Here is a 20,850-nt window from a genome sequence, read left to right as displayed (position 1 = left end):
CTTTCTTTCGATCATCATTGCAGAAAATCAAGCGAGCCCCGTCCAGCGAGGACTGCTTCTTTGACCTCCTGAGCAAGTTCCAGAGTAACCGGATGGAAGACCAGCGCTGTCCTCTGGAGGACTCCCAGAGAGAGTCGGACGAAGCAGCGGCTACCCCTGTCCCTGCCCTGGAAGAGGCACAGAGTAAGTAGGCCAGTCTTAGTTAAGTAAGAGGAAGTGGGCCATGTAGTGACTGTGAGGGGGATCTTGGAGTCTTAGTGGGCAACCGGCTAAATATAAGCGTGCAGCGTGCAGCCAAAAAAGCCAATGCAATCCTAAATTGCATGAACAGAGGGATTGAATCAAGGTAGTAGCACTGCTCAGTGGTGAAAACTAAAAATTTTTGCCACTGGTTCTGTGGGCGTGGCTTGGTGGGAGGGTGTCATGTGACTGAGTGGGCGTGGCCAACTTTTTTTCTCTTTTTAAAGCATTTTTCCCTACCTATTCGCCAGAGCTGGTAGTAAAACATAATAATAATAATAATAATAATAATAATAATAATAATAATAATAATAATAATAATAATAATAATAATAATAAACTTTTATTTCTAAACCGCACCCTTTCCTAGGCAGGACTCGGGGCGGTGTACAGTCATGTTAAAACCATATACAAATACATAGACATGAACGTAGACGTAGACATGGACGTAGACGGAGGAGGTAAAAATATACTGTACAATTCTTAGTTAAAATACAAATACAGTTAAAATTCCCTTAAAAAATCCCCAATAAAATGTTTGCCAGGAGGTGGAAGATGGAACTATCAATCGGCTAAGCCAGCTAGTCGGAACAATGCTTTAAAAGTGAAAAAAAAAGTTCCAACACTTGGGCAGCATAGCTAAGTGTCACGAAACCTTTTCTTCACTTTTTAAAGCTTTTTTGCTACCAGTTCTAGCAAACCAGTCAAAACCAGTAGTATTTCACCCCTGGTACTGCTCTATAAAGCCTTAGTAAGGCCACACCTAGAGTCCTGCCTCCAGTTTTGGTCCCCACACTATAAAGAAAGATGTTGAGACTCTAGAAAAAGTGCAGAGAAGAGCAACCAGGATGATGAGGGGACTGGAGGATAAAACATAGGATGAATGGTTGCAGGAACTGGGCATGGCTGGTCTAGTGAGAGAAAGACCAGGGGAGACAGGATAGCTGTCTTCCAATATTTGAGGGGCTGCCACAGAGAGGAGGAAGGGGTCAAGCTATTGTCCAAAGCACCTGAAGGCCAGACAAGGAAGAATGGATGGAAACTGAACAAGGAGAGATTCAACCTGGAAATAAGGAGGAAGTTTCTGACAGTGAGAACAATCAACCCATGGAACAGAAGATGCCTTCAGAGGTTGTAGATTAGAATAGAATAGAATAGAATAGAATAGAATAGAATAGAATAGAGAATGTAAAATAATAGAATAAATAATAGAATAGAATAGAATAGAATAGAATAGAATAGAATAGAATAGAATAGAATAGGGGGTCAATCTATTCTCCAAGGCACCCGAAGGCCAGACAAGGAATAATGGATGGAAACTGAACAAGGGGAGATTCAACCTGGAAATAAGGAGGAATTTCCTGACCGTGAGAACAATCAACCCATGGAACAGAAGTTGCCTTCAGAAGTTGTGGGAGCTTCATCACTGGAGGCTTTCAAGAAGAGACTGGACTGCCCTCTGTCAGAAATGGAGTAGGGTCTACTGCTTGGGGTGGGGGGGGCAGGGTTAGACTAGATGACCTACAAGGTCCCTTCCAACTCTATTAAATCAGTTAATATCTGGGCTGTCGGCTTCCCTGAGCCTTGCTTCATGTCGTGTGCTGGGTTGTTGTCGCACAGCTGCCACATAACTTTTTAGGGGACGCAGCAATGACTTGGCAAAGAAGTCGCCTTGTGATGGCCAGTTGGGAATTCCACCCATTGGGGAAAAGGAGATAGGCACGGACTTTGACCCAAGGAAGGTTCCTGCTGGCGTCTTGACAGCCCTTTGGGGGTAAACCAAGTTGAGGAGCAGACATCAGGTGGACTTGAGGGACATTCATAGTTATTGGAGTCCCAGCAACAAACTCTTGAGAATTTGCCCAAGTTCTCTCTGTCCCTTCTTACGTTAAATGAGAATGAAGGGGGCGTTACAGGTAGTTCTCAAGTTTGGTTTAGCAACCGTTTGAAATTACGCAATTAAGTAATACGCCCATAGCAAAAAAAGAACTCAGGCAAGCTGGTTCCTCAAAGCACACGCTTATTGGATGTATCCTATTGGCACAATAATAATAATAATAATTTATTAAATTTCTAGACCGCCCCCTCTCCCCGGAGGGACTCGGGGCGGTGTACAGGAATAAATTTAAAACATACAAACAATCATACACATAGGTAAAAATCAAATTAAACAACCCCTGTACAATTTATAACAATTAAAAAACAGACCTTAAAACCAATCTTAAAAATTTAGAAATAGGACTGAGGTGGGATAGGTGGAATTAGGCCAAGCCGGCTAGCTGGAATAGGTGGGTTTTAAGTTTCTGGCGGAAGGAGCGGAGATCCGTAGTCATTCTAATGTCGGGGGCAGTGGCGTAGCGTGGGTTGTCAGCACCCGGGGCAAGGCAAGTAATTTGCGCCCCCTAACCCGTGGATTTTAGCACTCGAGTCTCTTCCACTAGATTAGTTAAAGAAACCCTTACCCCCTAAGCACATGTATTGTTTGTTATGAAAATACTGATGTAATTAAAGTAAAATGCGGCGCCCCCCCCCTGCACCCCCCACGCTACGCCACTGCTGGCACCCCCCCCCCTCCACAGTGGGCGGCGACCCGGCGGCTCGGCTTGGATTCGCACAGCCAGCACTGCAGTGAGAGAGTGAGTGAGCCAGGCAGGGGCAGAGAGCTGCGAGTGCGAGCGCGCGCCCCCCCCAGATGTTGCGCCCGGTGCGGCCGGCCCCCCCCCTGCACCCCCCACGCTACGCCACTGGTCGGGGGGAAGGTCATTCCAGAGGGGTCGGGCCCATCACAGAGAAGGCCCTTCCCCTAGGCGTCGCCCGCTGGCACAGCCTAGTGGACGGCACCCGGAGGAGTCCCTCTCTGTGTGAGCGAATCGGCCGGAGGGATGTATGTCTCCGGCTAGCTGGAATAGGTGGGTTTTCACAAGCTGGTGAAAAAATCTAGCCTACACAAGGCGCAAGCTTCTTACCGAACCTGCCTAGCGCCATTCTCCAAGCAGCCCTCGGTGGTGCAGTGGTTAGAATGCGGGACTGTAGGGCTAACTCACTGCCAGCAGTTTGATCCTGACCGGCTCAAGGTTGACTCAGCTTACCATCCCTCCGAGGTCGGTAAAATGAGGACCCAGATTGTTGGGGGCAAGAGGCTGACTCCGTAAGCCGCATAGAGAAAGCGCTGTGAAGCGGGTGAGGGGACGTGGTGGCTCAGCGGCTAAGATGCTGAGCTTGTTGATCAGAAAGGTCGGCAGTTCAGCAGTTCGAATCCCTAACGCTGTGTAGCGGCGTGAGCTCCTGTGACTTATCCCAGCTTCTGTCAACCTAGCAGTTTCAAAGCATGTTAAAAAATGCGAGTAGAAAAATAGGAGCCACCTTTGGTGGGAAGGTAACAGCGTTCCACGCGCTTTCAGTGTTTAGTCATGCCAGCCACATGACCACGGAGGCGTCTTTGGACAGCACTGGCTCTCCGGCTTTGAAACGGAGATGAGCACCGCCCCCTAGAGTCGGGAATGACTAGCACATACGTGCAAGGGGAAATCTGTGAAGTGGTATATAACTCTTAAGGGTTATGGCTATTGCTCTCCCCTTTTCCCTCCCTCCCTCCCTCCATTCCTGCTCCCTCCCTCCCTCCTTCCCTTCCTTCCTTTCCATGGTGTGCCATGCTTAGAAGGCAGTATTGCAGGCCAATTCTGCCCACTGCCTGCAGTTCGATCTTGACTGGCTCAAGGCTGACTCAGCCTTCCATCCTTCCAAGGTCAACAAAATGAGCTGAGCTGATAGCCGTCTGCCACAGGTAACCGAGCTTGCTGGCTTTCTCATTCCTTGGCTGGTTTCTCTCCCAGCTCAGTCCATGGCCTCCCCGCAGACCGAAGAGCTCTTCGACCTCATCGCCAGCTCCCAGAGCCGAAGGTTGGATGACCAGCGGGCCAGTGTGGGGAATCTTCCCGGCCTCCGCATCACGCCCAGCAACCTGGGTCACCTTCGCATGGACGGTGAGGCCCAGGAACCTGGCGATGATTTCTTCAACATGCTGATGAAGTGCCAGGTGAGTTTCTTGCCACAATCTCACCAGTGATTTCACAATCACTGGTGGGAAATTCTAATAGTAAATAGGAGGGAAATTCAACCTCTGCCAAACTTCACAAGGGTGAGGGGCTTCTCTCGTTCACAGGCCTTCACGTTCCCCGGTGAGGTGAGTGTACACCTCTTTTAGGGTTAACGCTTTGGCCTTGGGGCGAAGGTCTGGGCTCAAGCCACCGTTTACCCACGGGGTTCATTGGGGGATTTTAAAACGACTTTCTTGCAGCTAGATCTCTCTCGCAGGCTTTAGAATGGAATAATAGAAAATGAATGGAATGGAAACAGGAATAGGAACAATAGAAATAGAAATAAAAAAATAATTGAGAATAGAATAGAATAACAGAGTTGGAAGGGACCTTGGAGGTCTTCTAGTCCAACCCCCTGCCTAGGCAGGAAACCCTACACCACTTCAGACAAAGGGCTATCCAACATCTTCTTTAAAACTTCCAGTGTTGGAGCATTCGCAACTTCTGGAGGCAAGCTGTTCCACCGATTAATTGTTCTCACTGTCAGGAAATTTCTCCTTAGTTCTAAGTTGCTTCTCTCCTTGATTAGTGTCTTGTTGAGGTGGAGATGACATGAGGAGGGGGAAGGACACCCCCTGACATAGGTCATTTTCAACAAAGCGGGATATAAATGCAGTAATGAAATAAACAAGATATCCGGAAGCAGCCTGGCCCAGTTGACGAGAAGTTGTGGCTAACTTCTTTATCTAACATTGGGCAAATCTTAGCTTTCGGTGGAACATAACAGGTGTGATGCCAGTACAGAAGCCTCAGGGACTAAGCACAGGATGGGTGACCCCGTCCTTCACTCGGGGAGCCAAGCGGGGAGGGTTCAATCCTTTTCCCACTGCAGGGAAAGATCTTGAGAGTGTGTATGGCTTCCCCAGCTTTAGCACATCAAACACTTTTGGCTGTTAGGTTAGATTACAACCCCTCCTGCTTTCTCATGCTTTCTGATGCTGAGCAAAATGCTCAGCGTCGTAGGTGGGGTTCTTACTGATTTTTTTTTTTATATAAAGAAGTTTTATTGGTTTTTTTAACATTTATAAGGGAAAAGGTAATGGAAAGGTATACAAATTTTGGCAGTTGCAAAGTGTGGTAGGCGCCCCCTCCCTCCAAACTCATAGTATACATTTGAATATAAAACATTAATGCATAGTCATATATAATCAGCATGTTAATTCTATTGGTACTTTCAATCAGTTTATACATTGTAGTATATAATCCACATATTAATTTCATTACTACTTTCGGTCAGTTTATATCAATGAGATTTTCTTATTCATTTTTGTGATCTGAGCTTTCTTGGTATTGCCCCTTCTCCCCCCGCTGGCAGAGCTCCGGCCCCTCCCGTGTCTTGCATATCCGTTGTAGGATCTTCTGTTTTTTCTAGGTGTATTTTATTTTTTTCCATAAAGGCCTGTGCCTCTATGGGTGTGTTAATTCTAATTCTTGTCTCCTCCCAGAATATCAACATACCTTCAGGCATCAACCATCTAAACCACACCCCCTTCTGGTATAATTTATTCGCCAATTGCGAATAATTTTTCCTTTTTCCCCTAATTTTCTTGGGGATCTGCTTCAAGATGGTTATCTCCCTATCGTGGTATGTCAGTGCCTGCCCCCTTTGTACACCCAGAATTTCGTCTCTTGTGCTTTTTCTAAGAAATTTAATATGTACCTCCCTGGGTACATTGTGTATTCTGGCATAGGCTGAGTTCACTCTATAAACCAGGTCTATCTCCCATTCCATCTGTTGTTCTTACTGATTCACACTGAAGTCCTCTGACAGCGCTGCAAAGCTGGCTGGCAAGGAAGCCCTGCCTAGTGGTACCTCCAGGAGCAACTCAGCAGAAGAACCTGGTTTGATGGCCCTCCCTTAAGTCCTGAAGTTTTTTTCCTTTTGTTTTCTACCAGGGTGAGTTTGATTTAAATCATCCCGGTTTAAATCACTATTTAAATCACGAGTAAAAAGCCTTGGATTTAAATCTAACCGAGTTAAATCGTAATATTTAAAGAGCAACTGCCTGACCCACCAACCATCCCATTCACTTTAATGGGAGGGCTGGTGATGCATCAGGGACACAGCAAGGTGAGGGACGTGGCGGGCAACAGGTGAGTGGATGCCCGCTAACAGGTGTTGCCATGTTGGATCTGAAATGACAGGGGCTCTTTAATATTATATTCATAAGCTGCTTAGGTGGTTTCACTTCCGTTTTTACTGCTTGCCCTTCCTTCTCACACTTGGAACTTTGTGGTACAAATGTATATCTCTTCAAACAATCTTGCAGTTTGTAGTCTGCGTAGATTTGCAAAACAAGGGCATAAAGGCATATCCCTGCGCTTTTTATGATTTCTCTCATGGTTACTGCGAAATTGTGGTGAATGCATCAACGCAGCGCCTGTTCTCTCAGCTTGCACGGAGCTTCGAACTCCATGGAATGAGTTTGCCAAAAATGTAAATATTGCAGGGTTGTTTTTTTTAATCGTTGGTTTTTATCCACCCCTGTTTTCTGCAGTCCTCCCGCCTGGATGACCAGCGCTGTGCCCCACCCCATTCCGTCCCCCGTGGCCCCACGGTGCCCGATGAGGATTTCTTCAGCCTCATCCAACGGGTCCAAGCCAAGCGCATGGATGAGCAAAGGGTGGACCTGGCTTCAGGCGAAGAAGACCAAGCGGAGGACTGAGCACCAGATCCCCAGCAAAGGCCCAGCTTCGGTTAAGCCAGAGCAAGCGCCTAGCGAAAGGGAGGGACTTCTGGATGCAGCTGAAGATCTGGGCCGTGGCACTCAGTGCATTTCTGGGTGGTGGGGCACTTTCTCACCCTGGAGAACATGGCACTGGCCAGAGTGGCAAGCAGAATGGAGAGGCACTTTCTCCTGGCCAAAGGACCTGTGGGCCAAGTGTGCGGGATCGCCAAGTGTGCGGCCCCTTCTCTGCTTGAACATCGGCGGTGAAAACCAGGCTCAAGAACTGAGGAAGGGGAAGGTCTGCACCAAGGAAATCTGGATGAGGGCCACACCTCAAGGGGCTGCTGGAGAGGTTGACCCCCCCCCACCCCCAAATAAGACAGATTGATTTATGTCTCTGCCTCTTTCAACAGCCGACTCGGAAATATGAATTGATGACAATCAGTGACTGTGTGTGTGTGTGTGTGTGCAAACCTTGCTTTCAAAATATGTTTTGGGGTGCCCTTTTATCTCAGGTGCAACCGGATGCTAGTTGGAAAGGTGTTAGGGAGGAGACAGAGGGAAGCAAACATCCAGAGCCAAGATGCACGGTTTCTGTTAGCCAGGGGAAATTGGGTGGGACCCCATAATTGACTTACGACCGCAGTTGGGTTCAGAATCGTGTCGGGTGGCTGTTTTGCTCAGCGACTGCAATCCCGGCTCTCCCAGTCGCAGTGATTGGACAGGTTATTAAGCACAGCTGGAGAAGCGGGATGATGGGGTGGGGTGGGGGGGAGATCAGGTTGTGCCGTTTGCAGAAATCTTCCCGTCGGCTGCAGGGCCCACTGGGGCACAGAAATATCCATGGGCCTTCTGCCTGCCTGGCCAGCCCTGGCCCGATTACAGGATCCGGCACCACTTGTAAATGGCTCCACGCCGTTCAATAGTGACAATAAAGTTATCGTAAGTCAGGGGTCGGCAACCTTAAATACTCAAAGAGCCGTTTGGGCCCGTTTCCCACAGAAAACACCGGGAGCCACAAAACCTGGGTGGGCGTGGCCAACTCTACGTCGCTCACTCCCGCCCAGTCACATGACCCCACCGTAGCCACGCCTACCCAGGTTTTATGGTTCCCGGTGTTTTCCATGCTAGTCACTCACCTTCAGTATTCTGCATCTCTCTGGAGATGGGGTAGATGGTTGGAGGGATGGAGTTACCGCAGCTCTTAACACCAGTTGGGATGTGATCACTTCGCTCAAAGCCTGCGAGCCCAGCACTCCTGCTTGTTAAGTGATGGCTCCTTAGGTAGACTTGATGTGCCAGGGGTGTCTTAGGAAGGCTGGAGAAATCTTGGAATGCCCAAGGCAGGATGGCAGATGCTACAGTGCATCACAAAGTTTGTTTCCAGCCCACTAGGGTAGGGAGGTCTGGTGTGCTAGCACACAAAGGCGTCTCACTTTTGCCATCCCTTCCCAACTACAGTCAGGCGTGCCCGGCCTGTGTGCGGCAAGGCCTTCTTACCAAGGCTGCCTTGCGCCGCTCTCCCAAGTGGTCTCCATTCCCATGATCCTTCAGAGGTCCTTAAAGTTTTGCATGCTCATGGGCCAGAGATGGGGGTCAGGAAGGACCACCCCATCACTTGTAGCCCTGGGAGTCCAACTGCAGCAGCTCAGAAATCCTGGCAACTGCAGTGAAAGGCTGGCTCTTCTTCCTTTTCTCCATCCCGTCCGTTGACTATCCCGCTAATTAACAGAAGGGCCGAGGTGGGAGGTTGTTCTCGTTGCTGGGTGAGTATCTTCCCAATAAATTGCCTTCTCAGCAAAAAGCGTCTTTGATCGCATTCTACAAAACCTCCAGTGGTGGGAAATGTGCCCTGACTCCGAGAGGGTTCAAATCTCCCTTCTGGACACAGCCACATCCAGAAAGCCTTTCTCCTCAGTCCATGGGCAGTGAGGAGCATGGGGGCTGCTGGGGCAAGCAGCCCCACCCTTTGCTTCGTGCCAGAGTTAAGGGTCTCCGTGCCGGGAGGCCAAAGTCCCACTTCTCTGCTGCAGAGGAGAAGGTCAGCTGGTGGAGAAGGCCAGGCCCATCCCTTTCTCCAGGCTGCGGCAGACCAGAAGAAAACAAAAGCTGTTGCAGTGATCATCTTGGCTGGTATACTTGAATGTATCGCTAACTTATTGTTTTTGAATTATGTGTCTCTCGTGATTTGTCGAAAGGGCAAGTGGGGGAAGGAAGCAAAAAAGTTTTAATTCCTTTCCCCCTCAAAAGTCGAAGAGCTGCCAAATTAATTCAAAAGGACAGAGATCTCGGAGTAGAGAGAAAAAATAAAAGTTGTTGAATAAACTTTTTGTGAGCAAAGTTCTGTGGAAATTATTTTCTCAACCCTCCGGGACTAATGCAGACGGAGAAAGAAAAATTTAAAAAAGGACATCTTGTTACACATTAACACCCAAAGTATGAAGAATAAGTGAACAGTCTTAATACATGAGAGCAAAGATGACATTGGTGCAGTTACTGAAATACGGTGGGAAGAAATCAGGAGGATTTAAAATGTTCAAAACAGGCCTAATAAAAGAGGAGGAAGAGTTGCACTAAACCTTGGTAGAAATGCAAAAGAAAAGAAAACCACCTTGAATGCACTTGGGCTAATATGAAAGGAAAACTGAATGAGATTGCCATAGGTGTATACTCCGGACTACCCAATCAGAGGGACTAGATCAGGGGTATCAACTCAAGGGTGCTTGTATATGGCCCATGGGGGTGTCCTGGAAACAACAAAGGAATGGCCCACTGTGTGCAGGGATGTGTGCAGCCCTACTGGGCCCCGTTTTCAGTGGTGACGGCCTCCTGCAGTCCTCTGCCAGGAAAAATGTGCCCCCCACAGCTCCATTTTCACTTGCAGTGCGTAAGCAAAAAAAAACTAAAAGCAAAAGAAATGTTCCCCCTTTTGCATTTGAGCATGCAAGAAGGGACATGAAAGGGAAAGAAGATGAAAAGAGGGCAAGGAAGGAAAAATAAGGAAAGGGGAAGGAGGAAGAATGAAGAGGGAAGGAAAAAGAAGGGAGGGAGGAAGATTATAATGAGAGAGGGAGGGTCTTCCTGCCTTGGTCACTTAGCCACCCCAGGTTCCCCCAACAGAAGTGACCATGACATGACCACACCTACCCTGAAAACACCCCCCACACAGGTCAAACCCAACCATGATGCGGTCCTGAATGAAATCGAGTCTGACATCAGGGAACTAGATGAATCTTTTGCTAATCATTTAGCTGATGAAGAAGCACAGAAATGCTTTCACAGTCTGACAACTGGGAAACACCTAGTCTCTGCACCTAATGTGAAATCAAAGAGCTCCCTAATGAATCTTATTCATTTAAAACATTCTTACAACTGCCCATCTTTCAGTCAGTTCTGTGCAGCTCACAAAAAACAGTTTTTAAAACTATACAACACAAAAACATAAAACATTGAAAATAAAAACCAACGAACAAAAGACTGGCATCAATCCATGCCAACTTCTCATTGTCTGATCTCCCAGCGCCTGGGGAAAAGCCAGGGGTTTAGGGCTAAAAGGGTGGAGTCCCTTTGAGAATATGGCTGGTATCTCACAAAGGTTTGTTGGCCTTCAAGAGTCCCTCGTAGCGGTTTCTGCTGGAAGAGGAATCCAACTGACAGGAGTTTCAGGTATCTGGGGAGAGTCTCTACCGACATTTGTAAAACCAACATAGATTTTATCAAACAATGACAGGGAGAAGCTCTTTCAGACCCACAACAATAAAAGCCAAATTAGTCTTAGATTCAACCAGGGAACACTTGCTTCAATTAGGATCTGAGTGGGATGATTATTTAAAGGCAATTTATTAGAGGATTGTAGCAAAGATATTTCCATCAATGAAAAGAGGGAATCCAGGACACAAAACTGGGTTTCATTTTATACCCCCTACAGTAGAAAAAGTAGAAAAAGAGAGTTGATTGCATGGAAGAAATCATCCTGCTAACCTGCATTTACATCAAAGACATGGACAGTAACACCCCATAATAACTATAAGCATAACAACTGAAATGAGCATTGCATTAAAAGAACATTCACATGGGAAACGGCATCATGAGTGAACCTTAGTCTCTTCTGAAAAAGTACAATTTCAGGAGGTTGAAACAACATGTACAATTGAAAAAGTCCTTTGTTATTCAGCCTGGGAAAGTCCCTTATTTGGCAGTTATTAATTACGCTTAATATCTTCTTTACTCACCCACCCCCCAATTGTAATTATTACAATTATTATCATGAATATCCTTATTCTGTTGCTTTGTAGGTACACTGAGAGCTTGTGCACTCGAGAGAAATTCCTAGCGTGTCTATTCACACTTGGCCAAATTGAATATGCGATTGAATTCAATGCCTTAAATACACACTGTGACTGAAGATCTTCTCACACTCAGGCATGTTTATCATTTTTCTCCCACGTGAATTCTTTGGTGTCGATGGAGCTTTCTATGCTCAGTATACACTATATTGCCAAAAGTATTCGCTCACCCATCCAAATAATCAGAATCAGGAGGTGTTCCAATCGCTTCCATGGCCACAGGTGTATAAAATCAAGTACCTTGGCATACAGACTGTTTTTACAAACATTTGTGAAAGAATGGGTCGCTCTCAGGAGCTCAGTGAATTCCAGCGTGGAACTGTGAATGGATGCCACCTGTGCAACAAATGCAGTCGTGAAATTTCCTCGCTCCTAAATATTCCACAGTCAACTGTCAGCTGTATTATAAGAACATGGAAATGTTTGGGAACGACAGCAAGTCAGCCACAAAGTGGTAGCCCACGTAAACGCGTCCAACATCAGTGTGTGACCTCACAAATGCGCTTCTGGAAGAATGGTCAAAAATTCCCATAAACACATTCCTGAACCTAGTGGAGAACCTTCCCAGAAGAGTTGAAGTTGTTATAGCTGCTAAGGGTGGACCAACGTCATATTGAACCCTAGGATTAGGAATGGGACTTCACTTGTAGTAAGTTCATATGCGAGTAAAGGCAGGTGAGTGAATACTTTTGGCAACAGAGTGTAGTTCTTTCCACACTCAAGACATTTATGTGGTTTTTCTCCTGTGTGGATTCTTTGATGTTGACAGAGGTGTGAAGTACTAGTGAAGTTCTTTCCACACTGAAGACATTTATATGGTTTTTCTCCTATGTGAATTCTTTGATGGATATCTAGACTTCCCCTTTGACTGAAGCTCATTGTCACTCCACACATTTATGTGGTTTTTCTTCCCAATGGACCCTTTGATCTTTATAAAGGTGGATCCTCTCACTGAAGCTCTTTCCACACTCCAGGCATTTGTGAGGTTTTTCTCCTGTGTAGATTGTTAGATTTCAAAGATTTTCACATTCCAGGCACTGATATTTCTCTTCTCCCTCCTTGATCCATTTGGGAAATCCAGGGTCTTCCCTAGGACCCTCCGTCCTCCAGGCATATATTCGGTTTCTCTCTCCAGTGGATCCTTTGATGTGTATAAAGGTGGCTCCTCTGACTGAAGCTCTTTCCACACTGCAGGCATTTATGAGGTTTTTTTCCTGTGTGGATCCTTTGATGTGTATAAAGGTTGCTCCTCTGACTGAAGCTCTTTCCACACTCCAGGCATTTATGAGGTTTTTCTCCTGTGTGGCTCCTTTGATGTGTATAAAGGTTGCCCCTCTGGCTGAAGCTCTTTCCACACTGCAGGCATTTATGAGGTTTCTCTCCTGTGTGGATCCTTTGATGTTTATAAAGGTTGCTCCTCCGACTGAAGCTCTTTCCACACTCAAAGCATTTATGAGGTTTCTCTCCTGGGTGGATCTTTTGATGTTTATAAAGTTCGCTCCTCCGACTGAAGCTCTTTCCACACTCCAGACATTTATGAGGTTTTTCTCCTGTGTGGATCCTTTGATGTGTATAAAGGCTGCTCCTCTGACTGAAGCTCTTTCCACACTCCAGGCATTTATGAGGTTTCTCTCCTGTGTGGATCCTTTGATGTGTATAAAGGTTGCTCCTCCAACTGAAGCTCTTTCCACACTCCAGGCATTTATGAAGTTTTTCTCCTGTGTGGATCCTTTGATGTATATAAAGGCTGCTCTTCAGACTGAAACTATTTCCACACTCCAGGCATTTATGAGATTTTTTTCCTGTGTGGATCCTTTGATGTGTGTAAAGGGTGCCCCTCTGACTGAAGCTCTTTCCACACTCCAGGCATTTATGAGGTTTCTCTCCTGTGTGGATCCTTTGATGTGTATAAAGGTTGCTCCTCCAACTGAAGCTCTTTCCACACTCCAGGCATTTATGAGGTTTTTCTCCTGTGTGGATCCTTTGATGTGTATAAAGGCTGCTCCTATGACTGAAGCTCTTTCCACACTCCAGGCATTTATGAGGTTTTTCTCCTGTGTGGATCCTTTGATGTGTATAAAGGCTGCTCCTATGACTGAAGCTCTTTCCACACTCCAGGCATTTATGAGGTTTTTCTCCTGTGTGGATCCTTTGATGTGTATAAAGGTTGCTCCTCTGACTGAAGCTCTTCCCACACTCCAGGCATTTATAAAGATTTTCTCTTGTGTGGATCCTTTGATGTGTATAAAGGCTGCTCCTCTGACTGAAGCTCTTTCCACACTCCAGGCATTTATGAGGTTTCTCTCCTGTGTGGATCCTTTGATGTGCATAAAGTTGGCTCCTCTGGCTGAAGCTCTTTCCACACTCCAGGCATTTATGAGGCTTCTCTCCTGTGTGGCTCCTTTGATGTGTATAAAGGTTGCCCCTCTGGCTGAAGCTCTTTCCACACTCCAGGCATTTATGAGGTTTTTCTCCTGTGTGGATTCTTTGATGTGTATAAAGGTGGCTCCTCAGACTGAAGCTCTTTCCACACTCCAGGCATTTATGAGGCTTCTCTCCTGTGTGGCTCCTTTGATGTGTGTAAAGGTTGCTCCTCTGATTGAAGCTCTTTCCACACTCCAGGCATTTATGAGGCTTCTCTCCTGTGTGGCTCCTTTGATGTGTATAAAGGTGGCCCCTCTGACTGAAGCTCTTTCCACACTCCAGGCATTTATGAGGTTTCTCTCCTGTGTGGCTCCTTTGATGTATACAAAGGTTGCTCCTTTCACTGAAGCTCTTTCCACACTCCAGGCATTTATATGGTTTTTCTCTTGTGTGGATCCTTTGATGTGTATAAAGGTTGCTCCTCCGACTGAAGCTCTTTCCACACTGCAGGCATTTATGAGGTTTCTCTCCTGTGTGGATCCTTTGATGTGTATAAAGGTTGCTCCTCTGATTGAAGCTCTTTCCACACTGCAGGCATCTATGAGGTTTTTCTCTTGTGTGGATCCTTTGATGTGTATAAAGGTTGCTCCTCTGATTGAAGCTCTTTCCACACTGCAGGCATTTATGAGGTTTCTCTCCTGTGTGGATCCTTTGATGTGTATAAAGACTGCTCCTCTGATTGAAGCTCTTTCCACACTGCAGGCATTTATGAGGTTTTTCTCCTGTGTGGATCCTTCGATGTATATAAAGGCTGCTGCTATGACTGAAGCTCTTTCCACACTCCAGGCATTTAAATGGTTTCTCTCCGGTGTGGACCCTTAGGTGTCTTTGAAGAAATTTCTCTTCTTCCTCCTGGATCCTTTGGTGATTCCGGGGTCTTCCAAAGGACCCTCCGCCCTCCAGGACCGTCTCGGAGTCTCCGCCCCTTTCCTGGTCCCCGCCTCGCCCTCCAGGCAGCCGCCTTTCCCGGGGTCCCCCTGGGCTCATCCCGCCTGCAGCCCCAAAGCCTCCAGGCCTTTCTCCGCCGTCTCCCGGGGAAGCCGCACAGGGATCTCCTGCTCTCAGGCGGCGCTTCTTTCCTTCCCCCGCCGGGCTCCTCCGTCCTCCTGCAGGGGAGAGAGAGAGAGAGGCGGATCACGGCTAAGTCCCCTTCCTCGCAGGAGAGGCCCAGGCCGAAGCCTCCGCCTCCCACGGGCCTCCCTCCACGGTCCCCCTCACCCGTCAGACCAGGCCTCGGGCGCCCGACCTCTCCCTGCTCACATGTCTCCCTTCTCGGGAGGAACCTCTTGGCAACTCCCTTGCGCCCTACCTGCCTCAGACCGCATGCTTACCCTTAATAGAATCTCTTTCTCCGTCGCTTCTCTGTATCCGAAATTGAGGGCCAGACCGGCCTCCGTCCCGTTTTCGGCCAAGCTCCGCCTCTTCCTCTCCTGGCACCGCCCCCTGCAGCTCTCCTGGTCCGATTGCGGAAGTAGGGAAGAAAGCGCTTTTCCTGTCAGATCGTGTCATTTGCATCGGGGAAACTTCTACGCTCATCCCTCCTGCAGCCCCGGAGCCTCCAGGCCTTTCCCCGCCGCCTCCCGGGGAAGCTGCGTCGGGACCGGGCAGGGCTGTTCTCCGGAGCCAGCTCTCCTCCAACTCCTGGGCGGCGCTTCCTTCCCTCCCCCGCCGGGCTCCTCCGTCCTCCTGCAGCGGAGAGAAAGAGGTGGGTCACGGCTGCGCCCCCTTACCCGCAGGGGAGGCCCAGGCCCCCGCCTGTCACGGGCCTCCCTCCCAGGGCTCTCCTGTCCGCACAGCCTCTCAGCCGGCGACTTCCCGCAGTCCGGCGCCCTACCTGCATCCGGGAACTTCCGTTGCCAAACCCCAGACCTTCTTCCGTCGCTCCTCTGAGTGCGTAAATGTGGGCGGGGCCTCCTCCTCTCCTCCCCTGTCGCTCCCGTATAATTCACCGATTGCGTAACCTGGGAAATAAACTTTCTCTTCAGGTCCGGTGCATATTTGCATGCGATCCCTTCTCCGCCATCCCATTGGCGGTTCCCGCTTTGTGACTCCGCCCCTCGCTCCTTACTGGAGTGGAGCCTTCGTCGCCTGTGCTCACCCCCCTCGCCCCCCCCGCTTTCGCTCCGCCCCTGCGCTGCTGGCTCTTCCCATCCACCCCATCCACCCTCCGCAGCTCTTCCAGGGCGGCCTTTCCGCCCCATGCTGCTCCGTGTTCGAGGCGGGGCTTCTCTGACAGCCTGTTCTGATCCCGCCCCCAAAGTGTCTAAGGAGGGGAGGGGGGGAATGGTGGGTCATCTGATCTCCCTTTTCTCTGTCCACCCACCCCTTCCCCTGCTCTGCCCCCCACCCTCTGCCCTTCTTTTGTTGCCCCCCCCCCGGCCCCTTTTCCTTCTCCCCTCGCAGGATTGTGCAGAAGGGAGACTTCAATAGGGGACGTGATTGCCCCCCCCACACACAAAGCGCCTAAAGAGGGGAGGGGGGGAATGGGGGTCGTTTGTCCTGCCCTTTCTCTGCCCCACCTCCCCCACCAAGCTCCCCACACTTTCTCCCCCCTCAGGCGCTCCCAGTTTGCTGTGGAACTGACAATGCTACGGAAGCTATGTATTATATAAAAGTAAATAGTTGAAGTGTTGTTTATTCCTCTGGCGCTCCCAGTTTGGTGTGGAGCTGAAAAGAGCTGAATTTCCTCCCCTTTGGAAGACTTTTACCTTTCTAAAGGGGCTTCTTTGCTCACCGTTCAGGTGAATACAAATACAAATCACCAAGAAATTCAAGCAAAGCAAAAATGGTCATTTTTTTTCACAGGGTAAAGAAATATAACATTCATTCCAAGTGACACATCAGTAAGCAAAGGAACAAACTGTCATTCCCTCAATGGACAATAATGGCTGCAAAAGTTGATGGAGTTAGCAGAGGGGGCTAAACGGACTGATTTAAGGACATAATTTTGTTTCTACTTGGAAACCACTTTTGGACTTTGGGCTTAAGGTGGGGCAAAAACTTTGATTTTGGGTTTTGTCAATTCGATTTGATGCTAGAGAAACTATGTATTATATAAAAATAAAAAGTTGAATGTTATTTATTCTAATGCATTAAAAGAGTCAAGGAAATTAATCCTTTCCCCTCTACCGGACTCTTTCCTCTCTTCCTCCACTATTTTACCCTAAACTTGTGTTTTTCTTTGTTTTGTATTTTATGCTATGATAAACTAATAAAAATTGAAAACAAACTATTAAATGCACTGTTTGCTTGTGAAGTTTGAACAGCAGAAAACATTGATTCCAGATAAAAGTCCACATGTGACAAATTGATGTCTTAGTCTTTCCTAGCTGGGTTTGTGCCTTTCTTGAAAGTTGCAGGTGTATTCAGACACTCAGAATACTCTGTGGTGTAGTGGCTGAAAAAGCAACTTCTCACATATTAAAATAAAGAGCCTTGGTCAGGAAGGGGGAAACATGCATTCTTAAACTTAAAAAAGAGGTGCAGATTCCCATGTTAAAAAAGCTAATATGTCATGTCAAATTCAGGATGAAGCCTAAAATCTGAAGCTAAAGGATGACACACACTTCGTTTAACTTGCAGGGTAAAAAACAGGTGCAGACTGCCATGGTAAAAGCTAATATATCATTTCATGATGAAGCCTAAAATGTGAAGCAACAGGATCACACACTTGTGGGTGCTTCATCCCTAGATGTTTTTTACAATAGACTGAACCGCCATTTGTTTCAAATTAAAAGGATATATAAATAATAAGTATTAAATTAATGATATAATTAAATATATTAAGTTTAAAGAGGAAAAAGTAAAAGAAACAATGATAACTTGGGCTAAGAATTTTGGCTATGCAATAGAATTAGGTTAATGGCAGAAATTATGGGATGGAAACTATAATCTTCATAAAATGTTCTAGAGATGGTTGTTGTCACCTGAAAAAATAGCGAATATGTACAAAGATAAATCTGTTAATTGTTGATATGTAACCAAATACCCGGTTCGTATTATCATATGTGGTGGGCATGTCCAAAAGGAAAGAAGTTTTGGAATAAAACCCATATATGGCTGGAAGCTGTGATAACACAGCACACAGACCTAAAACCAGAGATATTCTTGTTGGGCATGCTACCAGGAAATTACAATAAAGGCAATATACGTGTATTCTACATATTGTAATAGCAGATAGGATTGCATATGCACAATACTGGAAAAATGAAGAAACCTCCAGAGATGAGAATATAATTTAAAAAATATTGGAATGTGCAGAAATGGATAGGTTAAGGTTAAAAATGAAAGAAAAAGACAACACGGGAGTTGTTTTACAAATGGTTAGTCCACAAAATGTTAGATGGTTGGAAATATGAGAAAATGTGGATTACATGAGAAAGATTTAAAGTGGATTAGTAAATACTTTGTTGGTTATCCACTTGATGTCAATATGGAAGATATTACTTTTTACAATAATGATTGATATTATCTACTATATGTATATTGATATGATTGCAACGATTGTCATGATTTTTATAGTTTAACACCTTTGTACCTAGACAATAGAGGGTTCAATATAGAACTGGAACGTTTGATATAAAAACAATAAACGGGGGGAAAAGAATGGACAGGCACTTGTCTGGAATGGTCTAGGGCAGTGGTGGGCAACCTTTTTTTTCAACTGAGCCAAATCTCGCCAAAACCACGATTGAAATTTATTTTGAGAGCCATATTTTTAAAACCGAAAATACATAGGATGGTACACTGTTTTTAGTTTCAATAAACTCTGGCATTTGAAGCACGCAAGTCTTAAAGCTGTCAAGTTACAAGATCCTTGCATCCCTAACCCTTTAGGAAAAAAACCCCAAGGGGTCTTCAAACCTGACAGCTTTAAGACTTGTGGACTTCAACTCCCAGAATTCCTCCTCCAGTCATGTTGGCTCAGAAACTCTGGCATTGAAGCGTGCAAGTCTTAAAGCTGTCAAGTTGCAAGACCCTTGCACCCCTAACCCTTTAGAAAAAAAACCCAGGGTCTTCAAACCTGACAGCTTGAAGACTTGTGGACTTCAACTCCCAGAATTCTGAGAGTTGAAGTCCACCAAGGGCATCAATCATATTAGCCCAGGCAGGGATCTGCAAAATTGGCTCTTAAGACTGGTGGACTTCAACTCCCAGAATTCTGAGAATTGAAGTCCACCAGTCTTAAAACAGCCAACTTTGCAGACCTCTGTGTTAGGCCAAAGCCTGGCGCTGGGCGGGCCTTGCTCCCCCCATTGGTGGAGCCCCAAGAAGCGAGGAGGGAGAAAAAGAGATGGAGGCCAAGGAGCTTCTCCCCCCCCCCCCCCCCCGCAAAAATCTTATCAGGGAGCCGGTGGGCAGTAGGAAATTAGCTGATCACGCGCCGTGATCGGCTAATTTGCTACTGCCCGCCCGGCTCCCCGGTTAGATTTTTGCTGGGAGGAGGCGGGGGGAAAGCTCCTTAGCCTCCGTTTCTTTTTCTGCCTCCTCGCTTCTCGTCCCCGCCCGACTTCAGGATCCTCCCTAATCATTGTAGGTCGAAAAGAAAAAAGGGAAAGGGGCGTTTGTTTTGAAGTGCCTGAGAGGAGGGAGGGGAGCGGGCGCCCAGCACACAGAAGAGCCACATTAAAGTGTGTAAAGAGCCGCATGTGGCTCGCGAGCCGCGGCTTGCCGACCACTGATCTAGGGTCTCCTGCTTTAATAGGGGGTTGGAGTAGAAGGCCTCCAAGGTCCATCCACTGCTGTTATTCTGTTATCATTATTCTGTGACTTTGCGTGTACACAGAGAGCTTCTGCACCGGAAGCAAATTCCTTGTATGTCTAATCACACTTGACTAAACAAATTATTCAGCTGAATTACTCAGACATATATCTGACTGAAGCTCTTTACACACTCAGGCATATTTAGCATTTTCCCACATGTGAAGTCTTCGATGTGGATGAAGGACTCACCATCAGTAAAGCTCTTTCCACATTCTTTTTTTTAAAATTGGATTTATATGCCGCCCTTCTCCCAAAGGACTCAGGGCGGCGTACAACATTAAAAAACACACATCCCAAAAGTTAAAAAGAAATTAAATACATATCCCAAAAAAAAAGCCGAATTTATAAGACAATACATTTAAAAATGAGTTAAAATTAACAGGCCAGGCCAGCTTGCTGGAAAAGCCAAGTTTTTAGGGCGCATCGGAAGGACCCGCTCTCCTCCTCCTCCTCCTCCTCTCACGCGGCTCTTCCTTCCTTCCTTCTCCCGCCGGGCTCCTCCATCCTCCTGCAGGGGAAAAGGAGAGGCGGGTCACGGCTGCGTCCCCTTCCCCGCAGGGAGGCCGAGCCCGAAGCCTCCGCCTCTCAAGGTACTTCCGGGCATGCTGGAGGCGGACACGGCCTCCCTCCCAGCGTCCCGTCTCCCTCCCTGGCCGCCCAGCCACGCCTCGGGCTCCCTGCCCCCCCCTTTCTCCGAGAAAGACCCTCTCAGCAGCTCCCAGGTTGCCCGTTCTTTTCCGGAAGTGGAGGCTTCATGCCCTTTTTCCGCCAGATGTCGCGCCCATTCCTTTGGAGGCTCCGCCTTAAAAGGTCCTCCTGCCAATCGCCAACGTCCCCAGAGCGAGCAATCGGCATCCGCCTTCCTCCAATCAGCCAGATAGGCCTGCGCGATGTGGATGGTTGCTATGGTTCCCCACGGAGGTGGGGGCGTTGGGCTCCCTTTGGGCTTTGGAGTCCTTTCCCCCCTCTTTCCCCCCTATTGAGGCTGGGGGAGGTCAGAGGCTCTTCTGGGGCGGAGACCTTATAGCCGCCTATAAAGGGGAGCCAGAGGGGTCCAGTGATGGAGGCACAGGGGGAGAAAGCAAGGGACGCTCTTTCGGTCCAGCCCACCTCACAGGGTTGTTGTTGGGGGAAGAGAGGAGGGAGGGGTCACCGTGGCTGGGAGGGGGAGGGGCTCAGAGAGCTCCAAAGACCCCTCAGTCCAACCCTGAGCTCCAAATAGTCTCTTTTCTTCCACATCTTCTTCTCCGCCTCATTTGCAGAAATAATAAAGTCGGGATCCAAATAAATAAATAAACTCTCCATATGTGA

General features: G+C 47.5%; 2 protein-coding genes and 1 long non-coding RNA gene across 3 annotated transcripts in view; 1 reads left to right on the top strand and 2 right to left on the bottom strand.

Moving 5' to 3' along the window:
* GPSM1 (G protein signaling modulator 1) overlaps window positions 1–9,331 on the top strand; it is an 86,485-nt gene extending 77,154 nt beyond the window's left edge. Inside the window, exons 12-14 of the mRNA XM_081967621.1 lie at window positions 24–183; window positions 4,074–4,276; window positions 6,836–9,331. Coding sequence (XP_081823747.1) covers window positions 24–183; window positions 4,074–4,276; window positions 6,836–7,003 — 531 coding nt within the window. The 3' untranslated portion in view covers window positions 7,004–9,331. The remainder of the gene's footprint in view (window positions 1–23; window positions 184–4,073; window positions 4,277–6,835) is intronic.
* Window positions 9,332–9,435: 104 nt separating this feature from the next.
* Window positions 9,436–20,850, bottom strand: part of LOC309399365 (uncharacterized protein) — a gene marked incomplete at its 5' end in the record, with an annotated part of 53,639 nt that continues 42,224 nt past the window's right edge. The window contains 2 exons of the mRNA XM_081967101.1: window positions 9,436–14,882; window positions 15,108–15,462. Of these exons, the coding sequence (XP_081823227.1) occupies window positions 12,442–14,882; window positions 15,108–15,462 (2,796 nt within the window). The 3' untranslated portion in view covers window positions 9,436–12,441. The remainder of the gene's footprint in view (window positions 14,883–15,107; window positions 15,463–20,850) is intronic.
* LOC309399656 overlaps window positions 19,862–20,850 on the bottom strand; it is a 33,111-nt gene continuing 32,122 nt past the window's right edge. Inside the window, exon 2 of the long non-coding RNA XR_014176550.1 lies at window positions 19,862–19,986. This is a non-coding gene — a long non-coding RNA (uncharacterized lncRNA). The remainder of the gene's footprint in view (window positions 19,987–20,850) is intronic.

This window comes from Natrix helvetica (genome assembly GCF_964273705.1).
Source record: "Natrix helvetica genome assembly, chromosome: 15".
Lineage (NCBI taxonomy): Eukaryota > Metazoa > Chordata > Lepidosauria > Squamata > Natricidae > Natrix > Natrix helvetica.
This window is presented reverse-complemented; position numbering and strand designations above follow the sequence as displayed.